Raw genomic sequence first — 27908 nt, 5'->3', positions numbered from 1 at the left:
AACATTGTTACCGTGTGTTTGTCGTGTTTATCAGTGTGCTGTACGAGGGCAAGGAGCGTCTGATCCAGGGCTGTGAGGTCATCCAGGCCACACCGTACGGCCGCTGCGCAAATGTCAACAACAGCTCTGCCACCTCGCAGCGCATCTTCATCACCTTCCGCCGCGCGCCACCCGTCCAGCCTCAGAATTCCCTGGCGGTGACGGACATTTGTGTCATTGTCACCAGCAAGGGCGAGACACCACCACATACCTTTTGCAAGGTGGACAAGAACCTCAACTGCGGCATGGTAAGTCGGTCTTCTTTTTTCTTCTCAGCTAATACTTTTGCATTATGAATCCTACGATAACAAATATGTGGTATGTAACCTTGTTTTGAATCCTGCAGTGGGGCTCCAGCGTGTTTCTGTGTTATAAGAAGTCAGTATCTGCGTCCAATTCTATCAGTTACAAAGCTGGTGAGTAAAAGTCAGATGTTGCTCTAATGGCTTCCTGATTTCCATGCAGATTTTATATTATTTATTCACAATGTTCTTCAACTGTGCTGTGCCTACTGAGCATTGTTTTCTCTTTCTCTCTTAGTCTCCTTTTTAATAATGTTCATTTTATGGCTCACCTTACTTAATGGCACTATTAGTACTTTATTCAGCAGCTTTTTTTCTCTGTCGCCTTTGAGAGTAATCATATTTGATGCCTCACCTCCTACAATTAGCCTGCCTGGTGCTAGAGTTACAGATAAGAGCAATTAGATTGGTGAATGTGTGATATTTTATTCAAAACAGACTAGTGTTTGAAGCAAAGCAAGGCTTTATTCTGCAACTTAATTATTCAGTATTTTCTATCAGTAAATAGATTCTATGAGTAAATAGCTAAATTATATACACAAATGTCATTGATATGTAGAGGTCTGCAATTTCCTTGTCTTTACTGGTACTGCACATTGGACTTTAGAGTAATCATTAGTTTGTAGGGCCCAGTTAAGACAGTGAAAACAAGAGTTCAAAAAGGCTGACAGGCAATCATATAGACATATAGACAGTCTGCAATGAGTAAAGTGAAAATGTAGAACAAAAGCCAAGATGCCATAATTATGGATGCCTAGGAAGAGAAAATGTAGGAAAAATAACAAAATTAATGGTAAAACAAAGTCAAAGTTATTAGATAAGTCAAAATAAGACTCTGACCTGAAAGACAGGAAGCATTTTTACTGACTTGCATGCATCATTTTGACTCATCTCATAATTCTGATTTACCATCAGTATTGTATTTCTGTTATTCCTACCATTTCATCTTTTTTTTTTTTTTTGTCTTTTCCTGGTAGAAACGGGCCTCCTTGCATGATGAATAATTGTGGTTTAAAATGTTTAGCTAAATAATAAATCCAGATCACAATTCTTAACTTGACAACACAGCCCTTTTACATGATGTGATACGCTGATATCAAATAATCTGAATCGTTAGAAATGGTGCAGCCTTGTGTGCTGTCGCAATCAGCCTCGATTCCATTTTTTTTTTTTCTGAAAGCTGTAAAGCGAGCGGTACATTTGTTGTGTATCTGTGATCGTGCGGTAGATAGTCATTGCATATTAAAGCCCGCACTGTTGTGTGACATTTTCACTGACTGAATGCTTCCTTAATAGCTTGGCCTTTGGAACGATTCATTGTGTAACACACATTTAATCAGTGTTCATATGAATGTGCACACACACACACCCATGCAGACACACATGTTTGCTTTATCTTTTGGCCGGCCTTTTTCCTGTGAGGCAGATGTTTATTCATCTCAGACAACAGCCCTTCCTGCCACGCCCATTATTTGTGTGTCTCCAGGCTTGTTTGTGTATGCTTGCTTTCACATAAAAATGTGTGTCTTATTAAAACAGCATCTCGCCACACAACAGGCTCGATGTCACATGGATGAGAACAGTTATTTATTAAAAATGAAACCAGAGTATAACAGTCTGATTACTAGGAAAGAAACTGAAATCTGGCTAAAGTAGTATTGATCTCCCTTTTCTTAGATCCTTTTTTCCATTTACAAAATAAAGCATGTCTGCTCTGGAAACTAGCAAATTTGACATTTTTGAATATACTTTGTTTTGCTGTAATAGATTATTCCAAATTTAGATATTTTAGAAATGCCTTTATTTCAAAACACATTGGTTTATACTCTTCATTCTCTTGCTCTCCAGGTCTCATCTTTCGTTACCCAGAGGAGGACTATGAGTCTTTTCCTCTGTCGGAGTCTGTGCCTCTGTTTTGTTTGCCCATGGGTGCCAAGATCGAATGCTGGGCACCAAACACACGTGACCCTCTGCCTATCTTCTCCACGTTTGTCTTAACCATCTCTTCTGGTGAAAAGGTGAGATGGAGCAACCAAAAGCAAACTGTCACCGATGAAAAGTGAAACAAGGGGTGTATCTGAAAGTCTTTTTTTGTGATGTGGAACTTGAGTCACCTGGAAGCATACTATGTATTTATGTAAGAATGCTAGTTTAGCACCATCCTCTTAGCATTACTTCTTATGATTTTTCTGTCATGTCTATTGATGACCGCATGGAGTTTTCTATTAAGGGTCAAGTAAAGTCAAGCAGCATCAGTGGTTAAGTCTGACTCACATGCATATGTCCATGTCTGGTGCCAGGTGTATGGATCAGCCATCCAGTTCTACGAACCCCATCCAGTGGATATGCTGAGTGAGAAGCAGAAGATCCAGCTGGGCCTGCTGACCACGGTGGAGAAGAAGATGATCCCAAACCGGCCCGTAAACACCAATAAATGCATCTGCCTGCTCTCCCGCTGGCCCTTCTTCGAGTCCTTCCGCAAGTTCTTAATGTTCCTCTACAAACTGTCCGTCTCAGGCCCGCACCCACTGCCTATCGAAAAGTAAGAATCAGCTTGCAACCAGACATTTTTTACACCACATTTGTCAGGTACATTGAGGCAAAGCGCCATGCAGATCTCAAAATTCGCAAGTCACATTTAAGTATGTCTCTCAACAGGCACATCTCGCACTTCATGCACAATGTGTCATTTCCTTCCCCTCAAAGGCCGAGAATCTTGGTCCAGGTGAGATATAATACATTCTCTCTTTGTTTATAGTTAATCAAAAATATACCTTAACATGTGTATCATTTTCCTGTTGTTGATATGAATACTTTTTTTTTTTCCAGCTCTCTGCACATGACACATTGATCCTCTCCCAACCTGTGTGTACACCTTTACCCCTCAGGTACAGTGAGGCTTCATCTTAATCAAATTAATCATAAATCAAGTGAAGTGTAGCTGTCCTTGGGTTCATATTCTTTACTTAATCTATTAGCTGCATAGCTAAGAAAGAAAAAAGAAGCCACTGTATTATGCTAGAAAAAAAATATTATAGTAGGGATTCATTTCATTTTCCTGGCTCACTTACACAAATCACATTCATTCACGTCTGTTTTTCCAGGTCAAAAGCTCACATTGAAAACAGCCTCAGGCGTCATGATTTTTGAGACTTTGTCCGCTGCCACATTGCATAATTTTTTAGTGTTTGCACCTGATCTGAGCAGTTCAGACAGCGACTACAGTATCTGGCCTCTTTGTGCCTCTGAAGGTCGCCTTATGTTACCTTGAAAACTCACAAAAATGGTGATTGTCAGGCTTTTGTTAAAGCTAACGCAAACTGCTGATTGGTTTTCAACTTAGTGTGACCTACTGCTGCAGCGGCCTTTGTGCTTGTGATTTACAAGGGTTGGACAAAATCACAGAAACACTACATGAAAAAATTAAATAATTAATTCTGGGTCACAATTACAAAGGTATTCATATAGGTCATATCAGCTAAATGACATGGCAGCATAGGCAAACACAAGAAAAGTGCATTAGCAAACAAAAAACAGTGGATCAAGTAGATTGTTGGCAACACTGACCAAATGACACTCAATGGGATATTGTTTTAACAACATTAGACACTACTTTACATCCTCAGAAATGAACAAATTACAATTAACGCCTCACAGAATCTCAACAAAGATTTTCCATCATAAGCTTCACAAAGCAAGCCTTACTTGCAGGGTTGCTGCGTTATAATATAAAGTGTTCTACACCCATACTGTTATTTTACATATTTCAGTGAGATCCTGATGTTGATATTTAAATGACAAAATAATAAATTAATTCCTGTTAAAAGTTTAAAATGGCACACATACTACATTTTGTTATTTTAGGATCATTATCTGCCATGTTTAGATAAGTTTTGAATTACATTTGCCTGCATTTTTGCCTGGTTGCCTTGTCTCTCTCTTACATAACTCATATCTGATTCCAGTTACAACCTCAGTTATAAATCCTTTAGTCCATCAGTTCACCTTTCTTCCCCATTCCCCTTGTCCCTCAGGGTCTCCTCTATCTTGCTCTGCTTTCTGTTTTGTTTTCCATTCTGTGCCTGAGCTCATCGACGCATTTGTCATTTCCCTGCTCTTCTCCCTGTCAGTGGGGCAGACTACAGCACACTGCTGATGAATCTGGGCTCGGAGAACTGCGCCACAGTGCTGCACTTTGTCCTACTGGAGAGCAAGATCCTGCTGCACTCGCTCCGGCCCGCTGTGCTCACTGGAGTTGCCGAGGCTGTGGTGGCTGTGAGTAGGCTCCACCATACAAGTCTCAAACAGTCATATTCTAAAATATTCAATAGTATTACCAGTAATAATTTTGGCAACATCTGCTGCTGTTTAATCTGCTTAAATTTTCAGTTTAATTTAATTTACTTTATTTTAAACCATGGCTGATAGAAGTGAAAGATAAGATTCAGCCATTACATGAAATATGTTTTTAGTCTGTACATACATTTAAACAAAAGTTCCCCTATTAATTCCTGACATATGATTACATTTAAGATTAGGAACATATGACTAGTATTATAAAATCTTGGCACACACAATAGCATATTTATACTGTAGCTATCCTATAGATGAGCAGTAAACAGGGGCTTACAGTAAGCCATGAACAGCCAGACCTTCACTTTACTGAACACATGAGACATTTATTTACAGATGTGTTGGCCTGAAAAATTGGTCAAGGCCCAACTGCTTACTTTATGAGCTTTTCTACTTAAGCAGCACTCATGAAAATACTACATTTCTAATCCCTTTCATGTATAAATATCATTGCATCATTCTCATTGGGATTAGCCAGCACTGTAGGGAGGAAAATAGAACCAAATCATCTGCATACATAAATAAAAGCATTAATTATGAGTGTACTAAAAACACAGTCTCTTTTCTAATCATTAAACTGCCCAGACAAGTCATCCATATGCAAGCTAAATTAGAGCCTAACTCCATTAATGACATTAAAAGAGTCAAATACAGCACTATCCCATCTGCCCTGCATAGTCTGAAAGGCATACCAAATCACAGAAAGGATGAATAGATATTTACTCATTTAACCCCTCTTTTTCATGATTGATTTTGATCAAAAGCCTTAAAAGCATTCCAGAGAACGCATGAACTAAACTGCAATGCAAATCACTACTATTATACTATTATATACTATTCATTTAGTTTTCTCTTTTTTTGTTGGTAACTAACAGCATTGAGATCATAGTCAGGTAGAATAACATGAAGTAGAAACACTGTGAAACAAGCGACAGGAAGAGGAAGGAGTTTCTGATGAGCATGCTTTTAGATGTTCAGCAGAAATATTCATCAGAAATGACTATTTTGCTACTCAAATGGCATGTAGCTAATGTATATTAATACTTTTTCTGTAATTATAATTATTAACCTGTAATTATGTCATCATATCTATCTACCATTATATCTACTCTATCATTATATCTCAAATCCAGTATCCTTGTGAACATGCACTTTTACCTCATCAGCAATTACATCATACTTTATTCAAAAATATTGCTGTTCCAACCTTTGGCTTATTTTTTTTTGCTTGGGAAAGTTGTTGATTCTCCAGCTCTGTGAACATTATTGAACATTACTAACCATGTCCCTTGGATGCACAGGATGTCACAATCGCCTGAAACCGTCACCACTGACACATAACTGTCAATAAGAACATCGTATCTTATGTAAACTTGTTATCCAAATTAAATTTTGGAGTCTGAAATAGAAATTCTCTAGAGCAAAGGAGCCTTTTAAAACATCTTGGGATGTTTTTTAATTTTTCTAGCTCCAGACAGTAAAATGTGAAACCTTTTTATCTTCGTCTTCCTGGTTGTAGTAATCCTACTTCTCTCTGTGGTGTCCCATCAGATGATCTTCCCCTTCCAGTGGCAGTGTCCCTACATCCCCCTGTGCCCGCTCTCTCTAGCAGGCGTCCTCAACGCTCCATGTCCATTTATAGTTGGTGTGGACTCACGCTACTTCGACCTTTACGACCCCCCGCCAGATGTTGTGTGTGTGGACCTGGACACCAACACTATCTACCTGTATGCTATACTTTCATTCTACAACCATGTCACTTCCTGCTTTTTACTGTATATTTACAGCTCTCTTTTGATGTTGAAAAGCTACAGGAGCACGTAGCAGATTTCTTTTGGCAGCCCTCCTATTACTTCCAGCTAAATAACTCTGTGGTATTGTGTGTAACAGGTCTGATGAGAAGAGACACAGCAACTGGAAGAACCTCCCAAAGAAACCCTGCAAGAGCCTCATTAACTCACTAAGCAACTTGCACCACCAGCTGGCGACAGGTACAAACAACATCTCACCTCCTCATGTAGCAAAACAAGGCTTGAGAGAATTACTTCTTTCTAAAAAAGATGAATAAGAATTAACAGGAAATCAACAAAATAACATGAACACCTTACTGCAGTATAATCCAGTTGAATGCAACCAAACCATATGTACTATGTTGTACTTCCAATGATGTTAATGACTGTATAACTCAATCTTTATTACAGTCTAAAAAATATTATAAGCTTATTCAAGGCAGCATAGCAGGGATATTGTATTGGATTACATTATATTAGAAGATGCCATTATTTTGTCCACCCTATGTATGTATATAAGGAGCCCCGATACTGATATTTGTAAAGTTATCAGACAAGTCAAAAATAATTGCGTGGGAAAATAAATGTAAAACTGTATACTTTTCCTTAAACCTCCCAATCAGTTGGTAAAAAAGCATTTTGTTTACCCACAATTCAGTTGCTTAAATAAAATAAAAATTGAATTTATTTTGCTCTGCATGTATCAGTTGAAGAATTCACATAAGCTTATTGCAATGAATGTTAAAGTTACATTATATTGAATAAATATGTTTTACATAATAAAACAAAATCAATAATTACAAGATAATGACAGCTAGCTTAACTGAAAACACTGCTAGCTTAAACACTCTTTATGCTAGCTACAGGTAGCTTTGAAGTTGCTATGGACTTACCAGCTAGAGCATGTAATGTTAATCACCCAAACTGTCCTTCATACTGATGTAGCATCATTTTATAAACTATTAACAATAGCTAAAGCATTTTAGCTGGTAAGCTAATACTAACAAAGCTAACCATGCTTCTATCACATTAACATTATCTTTCATCTTATGTCTCTTGTCTTCTTGACACTAGAACTGCCATGGGGTAAAATTTACCCATGGCAGTTTTTCAATTTACGTTACTATGTTTTAATAAAATATCCTTTTCCCTCAGTCTTTGGCTTTTCCTAAAATAATGTTGTGTAGCACCTTCTTTTGTTTAACAGTGAACATGAATCCAGATTAAAAACACAGGCATTTATACCTAAAACCGCCACTGGGTAAAATTTACCTGTACATGAAATACATTTATTTCCACACGGTTTATGTTTAAACATTCTAAGTTGCTAGGCAACAGCATTTGTTGGAGTGTGTGATCTGACAGCTATGACAAGTCATAATTAAATTATAAAAAGATCAGAGGAGAATGACCTGCAAAAAACCTTCGCCAAGCACTTGATTTGCAGGAAAGCTGTCTGTGGAAAATGTAAAGGTGCTGAATGTCTGCTCAAAGTGTGTTCATGTATAATCACATGTGTTCATTTAGTAGGCTAAATGTGTTGATTTAGCCTACTCACAAACATTCATTGTGTGTAAAACTTATTTTTAGTTAATTGATTATTCATTCATTTTTCTTTTGCCTTGTTACCGTTTATTGTTTATAGGCTATTCAGCCTAATTTGCCTGTTGCCTTACTCTGTCTTCATGAATGGAACCAAAAGAGAAATAGATATTTAAAATAGGCTTTAATGGTTACTTTAAGTTTCTTGGTGATGTTCTCTTATTCACACATTGTTGAAATTAATAATTGATTAGGTGAAATTGTGCACTTGACTTGATTGTCATGATTTTGTTGCAACATTAAATCACCCATAAGTGTAGTTGTTGTTTATTATTATTATGGCTCATTATTGTCCATTTGAGGTATTTAGGCTACTTTGGTCAGTTAAATAACATGGGTTATCTCATTATGTGATGAATGTTGTTTTATAATAATATCACACCACCCAAATGCACAAATATCTCCTTTTTATACCCATTTTCAGTCAATTTAGACTGATTTATACTGACAGCCATGGAAAGCGATTAGTGATCTTAAAGATATTTATTTAGATTATAAAACAAGAGGACCAAAACACAGGTGATGATTAATCAAATTCATATTGTGACTTTAGACATTCCTTTGTGAAGACAATGCCTTAATACAATGACAGTTTAATGTTAGAAACGCTGTAACCAGGTGCATGGGTGAATTTTACCCGTTGGCGGTTTTATGTAATATACTGACCCCTGGCGGTTCAAGTGTTAAAGGATCATAATGATGAGGAAAAGGAAATGTTGCATGGGGAAATAGGGCTTATAATGTTAAAAGATGAACATCAGATTATATTTAAATTGTTCAAATTGACCTTTTTTGTGTTTTAGTTTCAGTGCGTCAAACACCACAGGAAGGCTCAGCAGTGGACATGACCCCCATCGAGGCAGACTTCACGTGGCACAAGAAGAAGACAGCCCTGGAGATGGAAATCCAGGAAGCGTTCCTCCGCTTCATGGCGTCCATCCTGAAGGGCTACCGCTCCTACCTCAAACCCATCACCCAGGCACCATCCGAGAAGGCCACAGCTGCAGACTCCCTATATGACCTGCAAGGTAAACACGAGCGATGTGCTGCTCACTTCTCAAATGTGTGTAAACCTGGAGATAATAAAACATTTTCATAATAACCAAAGTGATGAGCATGATGTATAAAAACAAGAGAGTCGACATGTAGGTAATGGTTTTGTTTATTGGCAGCCTAATGCTATAGAACAAGGCTTTGTAACCTTTGCATAATTTATGGCTGTATTTCAGCTAATGCCTGATTTTATTGGCATGTCTGTTTTAAGGACCTACTATCACTCAACATAAGTGTTTTTAGAAATCAATCACCTACCTCATCTGCTATAACAAGGGTACACTAATGCTTTTTGCCGGGAAAATAGATAATAGAGGGGAAAAGGCTCTTAATTTTGTGTATTTTAACACCTCTGTCCATTAGTTTTCAAAGAGGGCCATTCAAGAATAAATATAAAAATACATTGCCTGAAGGAGAAAACTTAAACCCAACTATATTTTTAAACTTAATTCTCCTTAAAGTGGATTCACAAGATCAAATCCTGTATATTGGTACATGCCAAAATCAACAATGACTGTTTGTGAAACATGGTTTTTAGTGATACCACAACCTCTCCATGCCTTCCTTGCAGGGTTTCTTAAAAGCAGAGACCGCGCACACCAGAAGTTCTACTCCCAGCTCACCAAGACCCAGATATTCATCCGCTTCATCGAGGAGTGCACCTTTGTTAGTGACAAGGACACGGGTTTGGCCTTTTTTGACGACTGCGTCGAGAAGGTGATCACCAGCCCAGCGCCAGTCCCATCTTCAATATGTACACGTCGCATGCTGTGTTGTTTTTTGTTTTGTTTTTTCTTTCACCGGGGGTTTCCTTCCATGAACAAGCCTTTGTTTCACGTTGTTTTATTGGCAAAATAACATTCATCCGCTGGGAGACTAAGGAAGCCAAATTTTCCTCTGATTCATTCTGTTCCCTTTGCTCTCTTTCCTCTACTTGCAGCTTTTTCCCTCTGATAAAATCACCGACAAGGGCACCAAGGTAATTGCGTACGCTGTAATTAGATTTCTTCGCACCTTGTTTTTTTTTTTATGCTTGCCACTACATTTAAAGGTAAACAAATTAACCGTTTCAAACCTTTTTTTTATAAATTCTTTCACCAAGGTGCATTAACATTCCTGCTTTTCTTCTATCCTTAAAGCCTAATCAAATAATATACTGCCTAATTAGAGAAGTATAATAGATTGTAAATTTGCTTGTTGTTGTTTACTTTCTGCCATCAGACAGGAAATGGCCTGCACAATACTTGCATGCAGTAGTGTGCTCTTTGTAAAACTCAAGGCATAGTTTTCATTTTCTGGATTTGATCCTCACTGCAGGTTGAAGGAGAGTCATCCGAGGACACGAGACTGTTGGAGCTGGACGAGTCCCAGAAGAGTGAGCACACCGTCTTTGTCATGCCCCCTGAACCTTCAGCTGAAGACTTATCTGAACCCAGACACACGTAAGTTGTTGTTTTTTGTTTGTTTTTTTTAAACTGTAGTCAAACAGAAATAAAAAAAGATAATAGCTGTTAATGTTATTTTGTCTTAAAGTGTGTGACAACTATCCTTTGTTGGCTTTTTAATTCATTTGTCAGCATTGGGATGCTTTTCTCACAACCTATTTCTCATCCTACAGCTATAAACGTTTCCCCCAGCTGCAGATGGAGCTATTTGACCGTCCCAGGGAGTTACGGCCAGCAATCAGCAGCAGAGCAGCGGGGGCCAGTCTGTCCAGCAGCCCTGCACTACTGGCTAAGAGGACGAAGCAGGTGCATACATACACAATCCCATTCAAGGAGCACTGATACCCTGTTACTTGTACACAGTGCCTGTAAGGGACTGGGTGTTGCAGTAACCCAAACTTGTGTCAAAAATGAATTTGTCACTCTCTGCATCTTCTGTAAAACTGTTCTAAATGTCTGCTTTATCTGACAGGAAATCAAGCTAGCATACAAGATGGCCAAGCGTTTCTACTCAAACCCTCCGCTGTGGGCCCGTTGCCTGTTCAGTCACTGCTACAGCCTGTGGTTCATCTGCCTGCCAGCAGGTGTACGACTGGCCAAGTCTAAAAGCCGAGCCATGCAACAGGCATACAACGTCCTCTTAAAGATGAGGACCACTGAGGTGGAGGTGCTGGATGAGGTATGGTCACATTATTTATCACTAATAAATATAATGTTTACCATCATTTTCATGTACAGACTTTATAGTACTTTTTTATGGACTGGAAATGTTCAAATCCAAGACTGATTAATATTTTTAATGTTTTTTCTTCTCTCTGGCTTTCAGGTGTGTTACAGAGTGGTGATGCAGCTCTGTGGTCTTTGGGGTCTTCCTGTAATGGCTGTGCGAGTCCTGGTTGAGATGAAGAAAGCTGGAGTTCATCCCAACGCCATCACATATGGATACTACAACAAGGTCATATACCGCCTAACAATTTTGAAATATTTCTAGCTTGCAAAGAGATACCAAAAGCTCAAAAGATCACTTGCACTAGCATTTTCTTAAATATTTCACTTTAAGTATATATTTTTAAGCCACAACAACAGCAATTTGGAGGCTGACATAGTTCAATCTGTTCCCTCTGCAGGCTGTCTTAGAGAGCCCGTGGCCGAGCCGAAACCGCAGTGGCCTCTTTATGTGGACCAAGCTTCGTAATGTGCTGCGTGGAGTGACCCAGTTCAAGTATGCTGTAGACCGTACATCGTCCAAGAAGGAACCAGCAATTTCTACCACAGGTGGGAATGATACCAGAGAATTAATTGCAGACATGTGTTTGCATAACCAGGGACATTTTTGCACCAGACATGATTTGTTTTTCTCTCATTCTGTCTCCTATTCACTGTATTCTTTCTTTCGGTCTGAAGCTGCATCTATAGGTGGATCATCAGTCACTGATGCTGACCGTTTGAGTCATGGAAGTGCAGACAGCTCAAATGAAGTCAACGGTGAGGAACATAACCTATTTGCCCACAGCCACGACATGGGAGACTCAACAGACAACCACTGTAGTACAGGTACTGACTTCCGAAAGGTACCGCAGGTCTAAAGCTTTAAATCCAGAGTCAGAAAGCACATTGCTTGTATGTTTTTGGGCCATTGCTGAGATCTGGAGATGCTACAACACCAGTCTTGTCAACCTGACTGCAAAGTTGAAAAGGTTGTAAAACAAATTCTCACTTAAACCCATTTATCTAAGCTTAAATCTGTCTGTCTAGCAAAGTCACTGCGTCCCCATATCTCAGCAATGAAGTAGGTGAGTAAAATGTTACCATAACCAGAAGCAAAATTAGACAAAACCATGAAAATAAGACCCACATGGCAAAATGCTGATTTTTCCTTAAAACACATCCTCTTTTAAAAATGAGAGCATTTGTTGATGTGAATGTCTGTTTCTGTGATCCACAGGCAGACAGTCTGATCAGGGCTATGGCTCCAAGGATGAGTTACGTCAGGAGCTGCCAGAGCCTTCGCACGCAGTTGTCCTTTCCACTGAAGACAGAAAAAATGTCAAAGCACAAAATAATGGTAAGAAAAACAACTTTCATCTAATGTGTAGCATATAGCAAATAATAACATTTCATCCAGTTCTGCATTTTAGAGTTGTAAGTTGTACCACAAACCAGATTGTCGGTATGTTGATTATGTGCTTTTGTTTTAACCAGGAGGTGACATTTCCAGCTCAGTGGACAGTGCGGTAGCAGTGGCAGAGCCCCCAAGTCCTGTTGATGTGCCCTCGTCTGTTCCTAGTATTGTGAAGCTGTCCACAGGAAGCTTTGATTCTGGCAGGGAAACGGGTGAGGAGGAAGAGTTACAACAATTTTGGCACTTTTATGACTTTTCATAGTGGCTAGTTTTTTCCATTCAAATTAAACTGATCAACTATAAGTTTAATTATTAAAATTGAAATTGGGCAATTCTAACTATATCTGTACATATTCTGCAGGTACAGGAAAGCTGTTCAGGAGGCAAAGCAATAACGATAGTGTGTCTCTACCTGACGATGATGCCCCAGTGGCTTCTGCGGATGGAGCTAACCAGTCTCAACAGCAGCGGCAGAAAGCCTTTGCTGAACGCAGCTGTAGCTTCACCGCTGAAACCCGTGCTGGAATGCTCTTGGAGAAAGGCGTGGACCACATGGCCAGCCAGATGGGTGCCGATGCCCGTATCCTGACTGCAGCACTCTCTGCTGGTCATAGTCCACCACCTAACAGTGTGTCCAAAGCACTTTTTAAAGACCTGGAGGAAGAGCCTGAAAATGATCAGGGCCTCACCCTGGGGAAGCTAACAGAGGAAGCACCAGAAGAAGGAAAGGGACTTGATAAAGGGGTGGAGGGGAATGAGGTAAAAATAGAGAAACGAGAGAGGAAGCACACTGAAACACAGGAGGACGAGTCTGGAGCGCGGGGAGTGGCCCTAGAGAGGGCGGACGTGGAGGCGGGTGCTGACCCACTTTCCCTCCTGGTTTCGGAGAACGAAGAGTCTGCTTCTGTTACCAGCCAGGAGGCGCCACGCTCCATGCCTGCTGTGGTGTCCCGCAACCTGGCTGAGGAAATTGAAATGTATATGAGCCTTCGAACCCCCCTGGGTGCTAAGTCCTCCAGCATGGAGCTCCAGCAGGCTCAGGGAGACTCCACTGACGCCCCACAGCCCAAACAGTCCATTGAGCGGAGGTCCAGCCTCCCTGTGCCTCCTGTTAAAACTCCAACTGGCTCCCCAGGAGACACACCCAAACGCAGCCCCCACACCGTCACTCGCTCCAAGACGTTTGCTGCAAAGACAAAGACACCAGGCAAGACGACGGCTAGCCCGGGTCCTAGATCATCCTCACTGACAGCGCTGGTCAAGTCCTCCCAAGGAGGGTCATTGGGCTCAGTCATTAACTCCATTTCAGGCATCAAGATGGACACCCTGTTGTCGGGGCCTAAAATCGATGTGCTTAAGTCGAGCATGAAGCAGGCAGCAAATGTAGCCAGCAAAGTGTGGGGGGCAGTGGCTTCAGCGTACTCCTACTCAGATGATGAGGTGAGTGTCCTTAATAGGATTACTCCTCATATTTTTCACTTGTAGTCTTAGCTTCTGCTATAATGCTGATCGATACAACTACATACCTCTACCTCACATACCAAGAGTTGAAAATATAAAACGTATGAGGCATTTTCTTCTGCAGGATGAACAAGGTCAGGGTGGCGGTGGCTTTCCAGCCCATCTGGACGAACACATGCTGGCAGCGCATGACATAGACGAGAGTCCCGAGAGAGGGGCCATCCCAGGGTTGGTGGCCAACGGTCTGAACCAGAGCTGCACCAGCCTGGGCAGCAGCAGTGGCAGCAGCGACACAGGCCGTGGGACACACCACACACGTAAGCACACTCCGGTGTAAATGTGTAAGGAAAGTGGAAGAGAAGGGCATAAAGCATGTGATATCAGCTGTCAAAGTTTGTCTTTGCCTTTGTCTGCAGATCCAACTCCAGGGCGAGCAGGCAGGGGTCCTGACTCTGAGCAAGGCTCCTCACATCACGCTTCCTCCTCAAGCATCTACCAGAACATTGCACTGGAGGTCAGACATGGATGCACAAACACTCTCTTTGCATCTGCTGTGCTTGCACTCCAACATGAACATACAGTTGAGTAACTGACTGCTATATTTTCCTGCTGACAGGTGCTGATGTCCAGTTGTTCTCAGTGCCGCTCCTGTGAAGCGCTGGTGTATGATGAGGAGATCATGGCAGGTTGGACAGCCGACGACTCCAATCTCAACACCAACTGTCCTTTCTGTCGTACAGCCTTCCTTCCCTTGTTGCACGTCGAGTTTCATGACTTGCGTACGATGACCGGGTAAGAATCTGTTGCATCTGTATTTAAACAGACCTGATCATTCTGAGCTGTATCCTTATTTGAAAGTTATGTCGTAAAGATTCAATTTCTGATTTTGATTTAACAGTAAAGATTCTAATATCAATAGTTCCTCTAGAGATTAATCAAAGTCTGCCTTTTTCCCTTTCAGGTTCTATATGAATCCCAGTGCCTCAGGAGACAGTATTCACAGCACCAGTGCCCAGCCCACAGTTAGCAGTTCAGCTGACATTAAGACGCCAGACCTTATCTCTTTCCCTGAAGAGGAAACAAGGGAGACTCCAGATAATTGTGCTGGAACACATAAGAGGTATAAATGATGTACTCATGTAGATCTGGAATCAGTTTGATACTGGATCCGAAAAGCAACAGCCAGGATGATCTTGTCATTTAAAATATATCGGCTCCAAGAATCTGCCTAGTTTCTTCCAGAACCACTGTTTCCTAACTGTGTCTTTGCCTGTTGTCTTTCCAGTCTGATTCCAGAGCCAGTACAGTCGGACCCACTGGGTTTACTGGAGCACCAGGCTGCAGGGAAGCAACAGAGATGCAGTGGGACGTCACTGACACGCAGCAACAGTGTCGGTGGCCCGCTGCAGAGCCTTGACTCCTCCCAGAGACCTGGTCATGGTGTCTCCACTACCAGCCTGCCCTGCAGCCTGCAGGAGGTGTCGGTCAGTGGCCCCAACTGTCCCAAACTATTACTCTTAAATAATCAAGGCAATCCTTTACCTGCAGTGTACTTGCAATGATAAATCTGTCTCTAAATATAGCTTGTTATTAATTTATGTTTGTCAGGATGGAATGGGGACCAAACGTCCAAACCCCAAGCCTGTGTCCGTACCATACCTAAGCCCCTTGGTGCTGCGCAAGGAGCTGGAGACCCTAATGGAGAATGAGGGAGATCAGGTAATTTAGACACACACGCACACACATGTAATCTCATGGTCAGCTTTATAGATAGCTAGTACACGTTATACAACATCCTGACATGTTTGCTTCTCTGTCTTGTCCAACCAGGTGATCTACACCCACAAGTTCCTCAGCCAGCACCCCATCATCTTCTGGAACCTGGTGTGGTATTTCCGCCGCCTTGACCTGCCGACTCACCTACCTGGGCTCATCCTCACCTCTGGACACTGCAACAACGGAGTACAGGTTAGACACCAAACATGTCATCTATCGCTCTTGTCTTTGTCTCTTTCACTTCACTTAAATAGTACCATATCCACAGTAATATAACAAACATGTTTATCTTTGCAGTTGCCCCTGACATCACTGTCCCAGGACAGTAAGCAGGTATATGTCCAGCTCCTGTGGGACAACATCAACCTGCACAAGGAACCAGAAGAACCCCTCTACCTACTCTGGAGGACCTTTAGTGAGTGTACACACATAGTGTTAGCCATGGTTCACTTCCTTAAACATATTAATAATTAGGATTATACATAGTCATATTGATATTTTAGTACTATATTATTCAAAGGTAAACAAAATTTAATTAACTTGCATTGTTTTCATTGTTGAAGTAAAATTCATATGAGCGTAATTTTGCCATCTGTGCTTTGAAATGTCTGCAAGTTAGTTGATACTGTGTAATAGAGGCATTTTATAGGTATGCATCTCCTTGGTTGTAATGTCACTGTTGGCCAGAAGAGGTCAGTCAATACAAAGAGGATAAAATAAAAGGCTCTCTGTTGGTGCATGTGTTGTTTTCCAGTGGAAAAGAAGGGGACATTGGCTCCAACAGACCACCAGGAGATTCGTACGCTCCTCAACACAATCGTTCGCAACATCCAGACCAACGATGTCTACGGGCCAATCAACCTGCTGATCCGAGAGATCAAACGGCGTCCGGAGGGGGTCAAACGACAGAGGTTAGCCCTGCTTGTCTTGATGAAAGCACTTTATGCTTCTCTTTATTCATTCCCACAAGTTTTATGTCTCATTTGTATGTTCCTTATTTCTCTCAGGAGTATTTATAGAGAAATATTGTTTCTCTCACTGGTGGCCTTGGGACGGGAGAACATTGACGTAGGTGAGTGAATATGTGAGAGGGCAATCAACCAGTTACATTCCACTGCCTTCATGCACTTTTTAAAGAGCCTGAAGGTTGTGAACAAGGCTGAAATGTTTCTAAATTACATCATAATTGATTCCTTCAATGATTGTCTCATCAAAAAGGTCTTAAAGTCCAAGAATCCAACTTGAAACTACGCTTTGTGACTTTTTTTCCCTCTCTTTATATCTGCAGAGGCATTCGACAGGGAGTATCGCGTGGCCTATGATGAACTTAGCACAGAACAGCTCAAGTCTCTGCACCGCATCGATCGCCCGCCCAGCCCCAGCATCCAGTGGTGCCTTAAATGCTTTGGACCCCCAGTCATCTGACCACCACTCACACACAAAATCTGACGAGTCAAGCGTGACAGCGGGAGGAAAGGGGAGCGTCCAAGATAGATGGTGGGCTGGGAGTGTGAGCAAAATATGATTTAAACACCTCCAAACGCCCAAACATGGTACTTCTTCTCCTTGTCTTGAAGATGCCCTTTGTCTGCTTTTTTTTTTTTTTTTTTTACAACCTTATCATGCTCGTCATAGATTTTCCAAGCAGCACCTGCAAGTGGAACTATTTCTGTAAACTGATTGGAAAGCTATAGTGAATCTTTGGGGACTGGTGTGTTTCTTTTACAGATGGTGTATAGAATGATTCTTCACTGTACAGAATGTATTGACTGCTCCTAGACATACAGTATACTGTGTGTTTGTGTGTGTTTGTGTGTGTGTGTGCGTGTGTGTGTGTGTGTAATCATGCAGTCAGTTCCCAGTCTTGTAGCCTTTTGCCACTTTGCTTAAATCTGTCCTAACTATCCTTAGATTAGATCAGTCTGAGTGGGTTGAGTAGTGGACCGTGTACAGACCCTGACTGTTCTTTGTGCACTTTCTAAAAAACCCACCACCTGTCTTTTTGTACATATTTTTTACTCGGTGGGGGGATGGGAATCTGAAAACCAGGGTTGCCTATTTTTTAAGGCAACAAGTCTCGACGCCTTTCGTCTTAATGAATGTTCAGGTCTGTTTGTTCTCGTTGTAAATGTGCAAGCACAGAGTGGGGGCCCTCTGTTTTTGTGTAAATATGTGTTGGCAGCACGTGTGTGTAAATGGGAGAGGACCGAGGTCATGGACAATCACTAATAATCACAACATTCCAGACGCCCCGCAATCAAAACAGGTCTTGATCTCAAGTATTGATCTCTGCATGAACACTCAAACGCATATGTTTAAAAGCAGCCATTTGGAGGGAGAGATCCTTTTTACAAATCAATTGGAAGTGAAAATGTGTGCCACACTACTGAAAAGCAGCCATTCCCACACCTTTAAAAACAAGACATGTTCTCTTGCAGGGAAAGACGAACCGCAGTCCAACTTGTGTTTTTAATATCTGCATTTTTTTAACAGTAGCATACTGTACACGATCAGCTAATATGCCTTATAGTCGTGATAAATTAGATCTGTATTTCACATTATTCACAGAATATCACAATGGATTTATGGCATAGAATAAACCAGTAAGGTTGTTTTTTTTAAATCGGGTGTATTATTTGCTTACAAGATCGCTCTTAAGGTTTACACACAGTAGCTTTGAATAATAGTGGAAGCATTTAGAGCTTTATACTACAAAGGGCTTTTTCAGAACTGCTGATCATTGTCAAGGAAGAAGGATTTTGAAAAACATGACATTCCACTTAACAATGAAACAGGAAAAAAAGCAAAGTGCTGTAATGAACTGTTGAGAAATGAGTGGTGATGGTTACGTTGTAGACTTTGGGGAGTGACTTGTACAGATGAGATTGTGTTGTGAAATATTCAATTTGCACTGCTTAGATTAAAACCTAATCTTAACCCAGGGTGAGGATGAGATATGACCACCTCAGAATATTAACAACAAATAGTAGTTTTCCCTCCAAAACAACAAGAAATTCTCAATTATTTATTTTTGTACTATTGACATTTGGATTGCAGACAGTGTAGTTACGTAGCATTTTTATCACTAACAACCCTTTTAATGTGTCTTAAGGGATTCCACCCTATACTGACTTTGTACATTTGATCTCCTTATTGGCAGAGGATGTACAGAAGAGACTGTTCTTGATCTTTAACAATACATTTAAGTGATCTCTTGCCGTCCTGTGGAAAGGAATTGAATGTCTACACATAAGTGCGCTGCAATAAATGAGTTTGTGACCTGATTGAAAACTTAATGTGTGTGTCCAATTTTTTTTGGCATCATCTTGAGACTCTTCACTGTCCTTCTTGGGTTGACCGGGTCCAGGGTGTCTTACCTGCTCTTCACCTATGATTGTTGCTTCTTAAGTCACTGCAGGTCTGACAATGAAAAGTCATCATCTAGAACTTTTGACACTGATGTTTTCCAGAATATCCAGGCACATTCAGAGGACTTCATAAATGCAGGGCTCTTTTTTTACTTGAGCCTCACTTTCTACTTTCATTCTGATGTTGTGAGGCCAACACGTCTCCTTCAGCCAGGAGATTCGACCTTTGGGAGTGCATGAACACAACAGGGTCTTGCATCACTTACACTTTTATATGATGGTTGTAGCTTGTGACATTGGGGTACTCACTTTTATTTCGTGGACTTTCGTGGTTTCTGTTCAGTGTCACCACACAAAGCAGGAATATCTACCGCAGAGGTCTTTGTTCAGTGCCCTTCCGCCAAGCGACATAGTTCGTGGAGAACCTCATGACTTGAGTTGCAGGTAAGCGCCTGGTTATCTTAATTAAAAGCTGTACGGTCGCAGGTGAGTGTATTTAAAGAACAAGAGTTGTTTCACACACAGCAGACTGAACTGTGTGAGGACAGTGAGGCAAGATGCCGGTGAAGCGGACGAGAAACGCAGGTAAAGCCCAGATGAAGGAGCAGCTGAGCAGAGAGATGCGACAGAGCAAACTGGCGCTCTTCATTCAACATTTTGAGAAAGAAGGTACCTGAAACTACCAAAAAAAAATGTCAAGTTTCACATCCTTTAGTGGCCCTCATCTTTGTCCTGAAGTGCACCGCATTTTCCTCACACAGCACAGGAGCGTATGAACGAGCTGGAGGGCAAAATGGAGAACATGTTGGCAACAGTAGACAAAGTCTTCAAAGTGGAGCTGATGAAGATGCCTCCTTCGCTTCAGAACACAAGATTAGTGGATTTAATAAGCGGTGAGCCCCCCCTCCTTATTCAACAGGTGATCATTTCCTCGTATGAAGGTGTTTGAGGTTTAAAATTAGTTATTATTGTCGCGGATACACTCATTTTGTTAATTGACCTTGTCTGTCAGAGGAAGAAATCTCAGCAAGTGATGTGTCAATTGCCATGAGGGTGAGTTGAGTCAGCAGTTTTACTCGCATCTGCTACAATCTAGAGATGTTTTTTTGAAATAACGGAGATTGTTTTTCCAGAATGAATCCCTGGAGATGCGGCAGCCCCTCAGGGTACACAGGAAAAGAGGTGATATTACTTCCAGTTAAATTCTGCATAAATGATTTTGTTTATAAATAAAGATAACTGCTATGCTTTTCATCTTTTTGTAGTGAAATCAATTGACTCTACACCAGTTCAGTCCACCCCAGCAGCCCAGAAGTCCTCAGTCAAGACCTCTAAGGTAGGTGATGTATCACAGTGTTTTTCAGTCCTGGTCCTGGCGCATCCCTGTCCTCCCTGCTCCAACACACCTGATTCCAATGAATGAGTCATTATCAGGCTTCTGCAGAGCTTGATGATATCTGATTGTTTGAATCAGGCGTGTTGGAAGAAGGGGAACATAGAAAACATGCAGGGCAGGCGTGCCCCAGGACCCAGGACTGAAAAACACTGATGTAGCAGGTATTTTTGCTTTTCAATGTGGGGAAAAAAATGCTTCCATGTGTGATGTGATATTTAAAAGAGGGACCAATGTGCGCACATTCAGGCATATTATTCAGATGCAAGACAAAAAAATAGTTCATTGCAGGGTACAAAGGAGTGAAGTCTGTACACTGTTAAGCTCCCAATGAATTTTATTCTGTTTTTGAGGCAATGTTTCGATCTGTAAGATCTTTCTCAGGCAAATGTGAAAGAGAAACAGGCCTTTCTTGTAGAGGCAGCAATCAAATCATCATCATCAATTATCTACTACTATGTGTATTAACTGTAAACGATGAGTCAGATTTTAAAATATAGGCTATTCATTTTTGCAATGACTGTAGATTTAGTGTTTCTTTGTGTATATTTACTTTTCCCTTTTGAGATTTATGATTTATTTTGATTTATTTATTTTCTATATACTTTTTTCTCTGTTCGATTGTTTGTTTGTTTTTTAACCTGTTGGGGTGTGACACCCTGATGTTATATTTACACATCAATAGGATTTGAAGGGGCTGGATAGATGCAGCCAGTGAGTGAAATTCATGATGACGTGCAGTGTTGCATTAAATCTACTTGTGGTTTAATCTGAAACTAGAGGATGTTTGTTCTCCACATACATGTCTAATAGGTTGAATTTGAACAGAAAACTTGAGCATTTTTTATTTTAAAAACGTCATGATTGATACAGTAAATGATCTTTGGTCTATTTTGCTCAGTGCAGTTATAATATTGGGTTCTCTCCCTATCTGTGTGGTTTTAATTTGACAAGTTGTTGAAGTGGACAGGATCAGAGTGTGTATGTGACTGACTCACAATTCAGAAAATGTGGGGAATCGATAATGCATACATGCAAGACTGGCACTACAGTGTGAGTCAGCCATAATAACATCTTCATTAGACCAAACTGAGATACATTTTTTTTAGTAGGCAGATCAGCTCATCTTGTGTCTGTATATGTAAAAGGATTTTTTTTTTTTTTCATTTTGTAAAGTGATCTGCCGAAGTGCTCTTTTGTTTTTAGAGAAATCATTTATGTTTTTGTTTGTTTTTCCAGGGAGGAAAAGGAACAAAAAGGACCAGAACATTAGTTGGTAGCAACAGCACTGGAAACGTCAGGTAAGACTGTGTATTATTTATGATGAACTTTATGCAGGTCTTGACATTGCTGTTATTTTTCTGCAGGGGTTCTTCAGTCACTGCCAAAAGGACTCAAAGCTTCTTGTCCAAGACCAATAATGAGGCCACAGCAACCAAACCTAAACTCAGGTTTGTTATTGCCGTCAGAGAAAGAAACATGTTGTACTGTCAGACTGCTTACACACGCTTTTCAAGATTTTAAAGTACTTGACTGAATTTTTTTTTTTTTAATGCATTGAATTGCAATGTTGTTTTTGCTGATACTTTTCAGATCTAATGTGTAGTAATTTTAGCCAACTCTAAAAGAAATTGATCTGTTAAATCTCATGCTTCTCCAGGTCTGTCGTCTCTGCTGGTGATTTGCAGTGTTCACTGGCAGGATCTGCTGCACACATCACTGTAACCACAGCACGGGGACAGGTATTACATTGTTATCCTTGTTATTTAGTACCAGCTTTTGAGGAAGACGAGATTTTATGTGAAGCATGTGGGTTTGTCCTTCAGCTGGAGGACCTGGGTCAACCCTGTAAAGTGTTTGAATCCCATCAAGACCCACAAAGACAGTTTCCCCACTGGCATAATTTGTTTCTTAGAATCATGCAAATGTGATGTGGCTCTTTCCTCCTAGACTGTCTGCTTTTCTGACGAGACCAAGGATGAAATAAACTTTGACCTGCTAGATGATGTGGCATGGTGTCAGATTCAGAAGCTCACGGTAATACAAAGCTCACTTTTAAATGTGACTGTAGAGGCTATTTGAAGTATATTGTTAGACGTTTGGAACTCTTCGTCTGGTAAACTCTTCTCCACCAAATGGCATTTTGCATTTTTCAGAGACTGATGGAATATCTGTCAGGGCGAAGCCGCTGCCAGCGATGAGTAATGATGCCTGAATATCCACTGTGACCAGGATTTGTGTTTTGTTCACAATGTGCTTTGGTTGTCTTAATGTGTTTTAAAATATATAATAAAGCTTATTTTGTCTTGCATGACTGTCAAAATGTCTTACTTATTTGATTTTGTAGTGTCCGACTTTAGAAAGGCAGGCAAGTCAATAATTGATCTCTGTAGCATTACTAATTTGTACACGCAAAATTGGGTTTTCTCCTAATGCAATTCTCTCTCTCTCTATTTCTATCCATCTATAAATAAAGTTGAATCAATTTACTGTGGTTTAGTAGAGGGAAGTGTAAGAGTTTTATCCTGGACATGATTATAATGTGATTAATTCTGTTTGTGGAGCAGAAACTTAATTAAAATGGAGATTGTGTCACATTCATTTTTATGGCTTTTAAAAACAACCGTTAATGTGTCATTTTGTAAGAATCTCAAAGGCATTACCTCAAGAGAAAGTACTTTTAAGTGGAGGAATAAAAGACCCAGAAACTGCAAAACACTTGTTTCAGTACATTTTATGTGGAGATTAAAGCAGGATTCTATTCACCACATTGATATGTAAATGTGTTGATTTCCTATCTGCGCACAGAATTAACAAATCTGACATCTTAAGAGATGATTGCAGCAAGAAATAAAAATTTTAAAAAGTACAAAATAGTATCGTTCTTCACATGGAACTATGAGAATTTTAGATTCTTATATGTCCAACATTAGTTTAAAAAAACATAAATCTTTTAGTACAAAGCATTCATAAGTATTGCTACAGAATATATTGATTTAAAACACAAAGCTGTGATGGATCACTGTTGCTGTTGAGAATCCAGTGACTCCATCTCGACCTCCTTGGGGACCTCCTGGCACGGCTGGGTGGAGGGAGAGCAGCAGGATGCGGTTTGCGTCTCCTCAGGACTCACCCGGGGGTAGAAGGGACCCACCAGCCAGTTGAGCGGCGTGTTATTGACCAGATAATCCATGACGTGGTCCAGGGAATCTTTCATTTTGCCCAGCTGGACTTTGCTGCTGGTCAACACGCTGTCTGGCAGGTCTCCCAGTACTTTAGCCTTGCTGAAACTGGTATAGACCTGTGTGGCAGAGCGGCCGACGGAGATCACCTCCTGCTGGATGTGGTTGGGGAGGCCCTGCATGCTGGAGACAAGGACTAGGCAGGTGGTCTGGAGCTGATGAGTGAGGGAACGTGCCAGGGCCAATGTGCGAGACTCAATTACCTAGACAGAGGGAAGGAGCAGATTTAAAGGTACTTGTGTGTTTACACTTTACACAATTCAGTCTGTTATCTCATTGCATATTTGACTTGTCCACCTCCTTACCTCTGCCTCATGACTATTCTCTTGGTTTGGACCATTGGACCTCCACGCCACCAAAGAATTCAGCTTGTCATTTACCATCTGGTTAGCCCCGTCAATATTCTTTCTGCCATATTCAATCTGGAAAAACAAACACTTTAAAAGTTAATTGGCTGTCCATGAGCAGTAGAAGAAATAATCTGCTTAACTTGACATTTTAAGACAGCAGTCTAATAAATATTGAGGAATGTGACATTGCATTTTAGCTACTTTCTCATGTTTTACTAGGTAGAATTTGTCCAAGAGCTTTCCAATTTTCATGAAAAAAATGTTGAATTTGTTCCACTATCATTATTATTAATGAATAAGGAGACCCACCAGGTCAACAGTGGAGTTCAGCTCAGAAATGAATTCCAGGCTTCGCTGCTTGCCATCTTTTATTTTGGCCAAGGCCCTGGCGGACGCCCGCTTTCGGAGTTTGGCGGAGAGGGAGCCCAGGCGTACGTAGTAGCTCGGCTCCTTTTTGTCAAAGCCTTGCACGGTTTTCGCCTCCAGCTCTGTCATAAGGGAAGGAAAACAAATAGTCCATTAAAAAAATAATAAAAAAAAGACAGACAACATATGAAAGCCACAACTTTAACTTATGTTCTTGTCAGGGATGCTTTCAATCATGAAAATCCTGACAAATTAAAAACGCTAGTGGAACATGTTCTAGCTGATTTAATCCCTTCTTGTCTGCGATGAATTGCTACAGCATCTTGCATGAGCGCTTTAAAGCCATGAAGAATGCGGTCATTCACAACAACCCACAGTTAACTCTAAACAAAAACTCCTTTAACAGCGGAGAAAAACAGACCACCAATGCAAATTTGGATTCTCAGAAGAACATAATCCGATAAGTCCTGTTTTCCTGGAAACTGGACCAAATCCATGGTCAACAACGTACTCCAGCTGCTTCTTAATAACTGACCCTTGACACAGTTTGTTATAGAAGATTAATCTTAGTAGCCTTTCTCACTTAATATTTCATACAAACTCTGGCGCATCAAGTCATACAGAATAATCTTTCCGCCTCCTAACCTCTTAAAAAATCTATTGAGTCAAGCTGAAATAGGAAAGCTCAATCATTGGTTGAGGTTTTCACCACACTTGTAAAAATAGGTCATGAGTAGATTTCTGTGATTTCAGGTGTTACACAATGTTTTGGCTCTGAGCCCGCTCACCCAGCTCGTCCTCCGTCAGAGGCAGGTACTGCTCCACCAGGCTCTCAGACGTGGTAAGAGCTGTGTCCACTCCACTGCTCACCATCCGGGCCACACGGCTCTCCAGTACTGTGCTGACACTCCCAGTGACCACAGCTTTGGTTTTCTCCATCCCATCCTGAACCGCACCCCGAGTCTTTTCCACCATGCTGGTCAGGGTGTCTGACACTGTGCCCTTGGCACCAGACACAACGTCTTTAGCGTTGGTTACCACATCCTTGGCGCTGGAAACAATCTGGGCAGGGGCAAAAAAAAAACATGGACAAATAAAGTGAGCTGTCCTTGGAGTGATTGCAGCAAAGGATGAGTTTGAAGTGGGTGAAAAGATAGCAGTTGAGAAAGACGGGACATAGGTCACAGCTCAGCCATCAGGAGATTGGCTCACATTACTGTCTGCTAGGATATTGTGCAATTCTGTTGGTCATGGAACCAGGGCGTACCTGCTCAGAGGGCTGGTGAAGAATGGGCAAGTTTTTCTCAATCTTGTCCAAACCTTTACAAGCCAGGTCATTAGCAATGGCAACTATGGGCAACAAAACAATAACGCAAATTAGAAAAAAATAGTATTTACTTAATATTTACTTTTTAAAAAGTGAATAAATATTCCTATAATTAAAAAAAAACAAATGTATCACAAGTTTTTGGTTTATTCCAGGATGATTATGAGCAAACTGGGTGAAAGATCAAGATGAGTAACAGCTAGTAGCATGACCTGAACTTCCTGTTTCCAGCTCTGCCTGTGTGACTCAGCTAACTATCACCACAGAGTTTTGTTTTGACATCCCATAAACTTTAAAAGCAAGATGTATGAAATTCAGAGCCAAGGGCGCTTACTCTGAGGCTCCAGCTTGTCAATGATGGGTGAAGCAGTGGTGAGAGCCACAGAGGTGATGGTCCAGACTCCTTGCTCTGCCGCCTCACACACAGACTTGATGTAAGGGTGGGTGCCCTTAGTGTTAGAGTACACGCTGGACACCAAGCCATAGGTGGAGCTCACCAAAGGAAGGCTGGTCACCCTCTCCACCACATTCTGTGAGGAAATACAAAAGGAATGTTAGACTTACTTGAACTTACTTAATGAGAGCTTAACCAACCTATTAGCTCAAATCTTATTCCAACAGCAATAAGGGAGGAAAGATGGTACAGTGTACATACTTTTATACTTTTTACAATTCATTTTCTATGGTGCTTTGCTTAAGTATTACACTGTAGAATATATATATATATATATATATATATATATATATATATATATATAAAGCTATTCCACAGTTAACAAACATTAGCTAAATAACCTTGCATAGGTTTTTCGACAAACTTACCTGATTTGAGATAACGTCTGCTGCTGCCATGTCTGCTGAAAACACCTGTAGAGATAAGACAATACAACGTTTCCATTATTTCCTAAGAAAACCACGAAAAGCCAGAAAAATAAAGAGGCAAGACTACTTCCTTATTACAGTAGCATTTCTTCAGTAGCTACAAAATGACACAAAACAACTCAACTACAACTGCCACGTCGTTAAGAAGTATCATTAACTGTGTAGATAAAAGACTCACCGGTTGATACAGAAGTATCTTAGTCGTCAATGAGCTGACTGATGATGCGTGTGAAGTGACAGCAGCTGTATTTATACTCTATAATTATCGCGAGATGTAGTGCAGGATGTTGACGTAAGCGACAGTCAATGTTTCTAGGGCAAAGGTAAAAGGGGTAAAAGTTTAGTCAGGGGAATTCCTATGAAATGATTACTGATGTCTAAATATTTCTTAACATTTCATAAGCAAGCTTTTCTTCATACGCTCAGGCTGTCTGTCCAAGAATAGACTGACAGCATACTTGAAAAAACATAACCCACTATTATATTAACTGTAGCTAACGAACTTTTTCATGTAATAACGAAACTGAAAACAGTGTAAGTATACACCTACAGGGGGGGCTTTGGGGCAAAAAAATGAACTGAAGGCCTCTATAACAAACACATAGCTTTGTAATTATATTTTGCATAGAGCCCAGAGACCAACCAACACTCCCAACCTGGATTACTACCTGGTCCAAGCTTTGTTGTTGTGGCAGTTAAATCTAATCCAAATTTATTAGGGAGTATGCATCATTTAAATGCCAAAAGGAACTGAAATAATAAGAAGAAGAAGAAGCATAAGAAATGCTTTATTAATACTGAGGGAAATTTAAATGTCACAATAGCCCCATCCGGGCCACATCACACAAAACAATAGAATAAAATTAAAAAATATCTAACAGGTCTAAAATTTTTACCCCTCTACAAGTAAACAGAGGATCTGCCCTAAGGTCCTTGTTATTTCAGATGATATAAGCTTTCTTTAGTGCTGCATGTTCCCAAACAAATTTAAAATTAATCAGATTATCAGAACCGAGACTTTTGAGGGCTCCTGCAGC

General features: G+C 40.7%; 3 protein-coding genes across 7 annotated transcripts in view; 2 read left to right on the top strand and 1 right to left on the bottom strand.

Moving 5' to 3' along the window:
* The window catches only part of dennd4c (DENN/MADD domain containing 4C), a 38028-nt gene extending 18794 nt beyond the window's left edge, over window positions 1-19234 (top strand). Inside the window, exons 3-34 of one of the 3 annotated variants that reach the window (XM_044340647.1) lie at window positions 35-287; window positions 386-455; window positions 2190-2359; window positions 2642-2883; window positions 3000-3066; window positions 3171-3229; window positions 4472-4616; window positions 6246-6421; window positions 6585-6685; window positions 8890-9114; window positions 9711-9856; window positions 10080-10118; window positions 10457-10581; window positions 10758-10890; window positions 11057-11263; window positions 11411-11539; window positions 11712-11859; window positions 11989-12069; window positions 12530-12649; window positions 12787-12918; window positions 13068-14146; window positions 14292-14484; window positions 14584-14681; window positions 14784-14959; window positions 15129-15287; window positions 15453-15651; window positions 15776-15886; window positions 15998-16135; window positions 16241-16358; window positions 16698-16854; window positions 16951-17015; window positions 17232-19234. In XM_044340647.1, the coding sequence (XP_044196582.1) occupies window positions 35-287; window positions 386-455; window positions 2190-2359; window positions 2642-2883; window positions 3000-3066; window positions 3171-3229; window positions 4472-4616; window positions 6246-6421; window positions 6585-6685; window positions 8890-9114; window positions 9711-9856; window positions 10080-10118; window positions 10457-10581; window positions 10758-10890; window positions 11057-11263; window positions 11411-11539; window positions 11712-11859; window positions 11989-12069; window positions 12530-12649; window positions 12787-12918; window positions 13068-14146; window positions 14292-14484; window positions 14584-14681; window positions 14784-14959; window positions 15129-15287; window positions 15453-15651; window positions 15776-15886; window positions 15998-16135; window positions 16241-16358; window positions 16698-16854; window positions 16951-17015; window positions 17232-17368 (5398 nt within the window). In that variant the 3' untranslated portion in view covers window positions 17369-19234. Of the gene's footprint in view, window positions 1-34; window positions 288-385; window positions 456-2189; window positions 2360-2641; window positions 2884-2999; window positions 3067-3170; window positions 3230-4471; window positions 4617-6245; window positions 6422-6584; window positions 6686-8889; window positions 9115-9710; window positions 9857-10079; window positions 10119-10456; window positions 10582-10757; window positions 10891-11056; window positions 11264-11410; window positions 11540-11711; window positions 11860-11988; window positions 12139-12529; window positions 12650-12786; window positions 12919-13067; window positions 14147-14291; window positions 14485-14583; window positions 14682-14783; window positions 14960-15128; window positions 15288-15452; window positions 15652-15775; window positions 15887-15997; window positions 16136-16240; window positions 16359-16697; window positions 16855-16950; window positions 17016-17231 lie in introns of all 3 variants that reach the window. The other 2 variants (XM_044340645.1, XM_044340646.1) reach the window with 2 other exon arrangements.
* Window positions 19235-19818: 584 nt separating this feature from the next.
* Window positions 19819-23018, top strand: cdca9 (cell division cycle associated 9). Of its 3 annotated transcripts, none has more exons than XM_044340651.1 (10): window positions 19819-19980; window positions 20073-20204; window positions 20324-20364; window positions 20445-20493; window positions 20577-20647; window positions 21944-21972; window positions 22072-22155; window positions 22365-22446; window positions 22655-22741; window positions 22861-23018. In XM_044340651.1, the coding sequence occupies exons 1-10, from the start codon at window positions 19869-19871 to the stop codon at window positions 22903-22905; spliced, it is 732 nt and encodes a 243-aa protein (XP_044196586.1). In that variant the 5' UTR covers window positions 19819-19868; the 3' UTR covers window positions 22906-23018. The 3 variants fall into 3 exon arrangements, with proteins under 3 accessions (XP_044196586.1, XP_044196585.1, XP_044196587.1); XM_044340650.1 differs by having other exon boundaries at window positions 19820-19980; window positions 21944-22005; XM_044340652.1 differs by having other exon boundaries at window positions 19832-19896; window positions 21944-22005.
* A 404-nt stretch (window positions 23019-23422) lies between these two features.
* plin2 (perilipin 2) lies at window positions 23423-27138 on the bottom strand. Its single transcript, XM_044340649.1, has 8 exons — window positions 27050-27138; window positions 26812-26856; window positions 26324-26519; window positions 25930-26012; window positions 25451-25724; window positions 24606-24784; window positions 24252-24368; window positions 23423-24149 (listed from the first exon to the last, which is right to left on the bottom strand). The coding sequence occupies exons 2-8, from the start codon at window positions 26839-26841 to the stop codon at window positions 23724-23726; spliced, it is 1305 nt and encodes a 434-aa protein (XP_044196584.1). The 5' UTR covers window positions 26842-26856; window positions 27050-27138; the 3' UTR covers window positions 23423-23723.
* Between the last annotated feature and the right edge of the window lie 770 nt (window positions 27139-27908).

This window comes from Thunnus albacares, chromosome 22, assembly GCF_914725855.1.
Source record: "Thunnus albacares chromosome 22, fThuAlb1.1, whole genome shotgun sequence".
Lineage (NCBI taxonomy): Eukaryota > Metazoa > Chordata > Actinopteri > Scombriformes > Scombridae > Thunnus > Thunnus albacares.
This window is presented reverse-complemented; position numbering and strand designations above follow the sequence as displayed.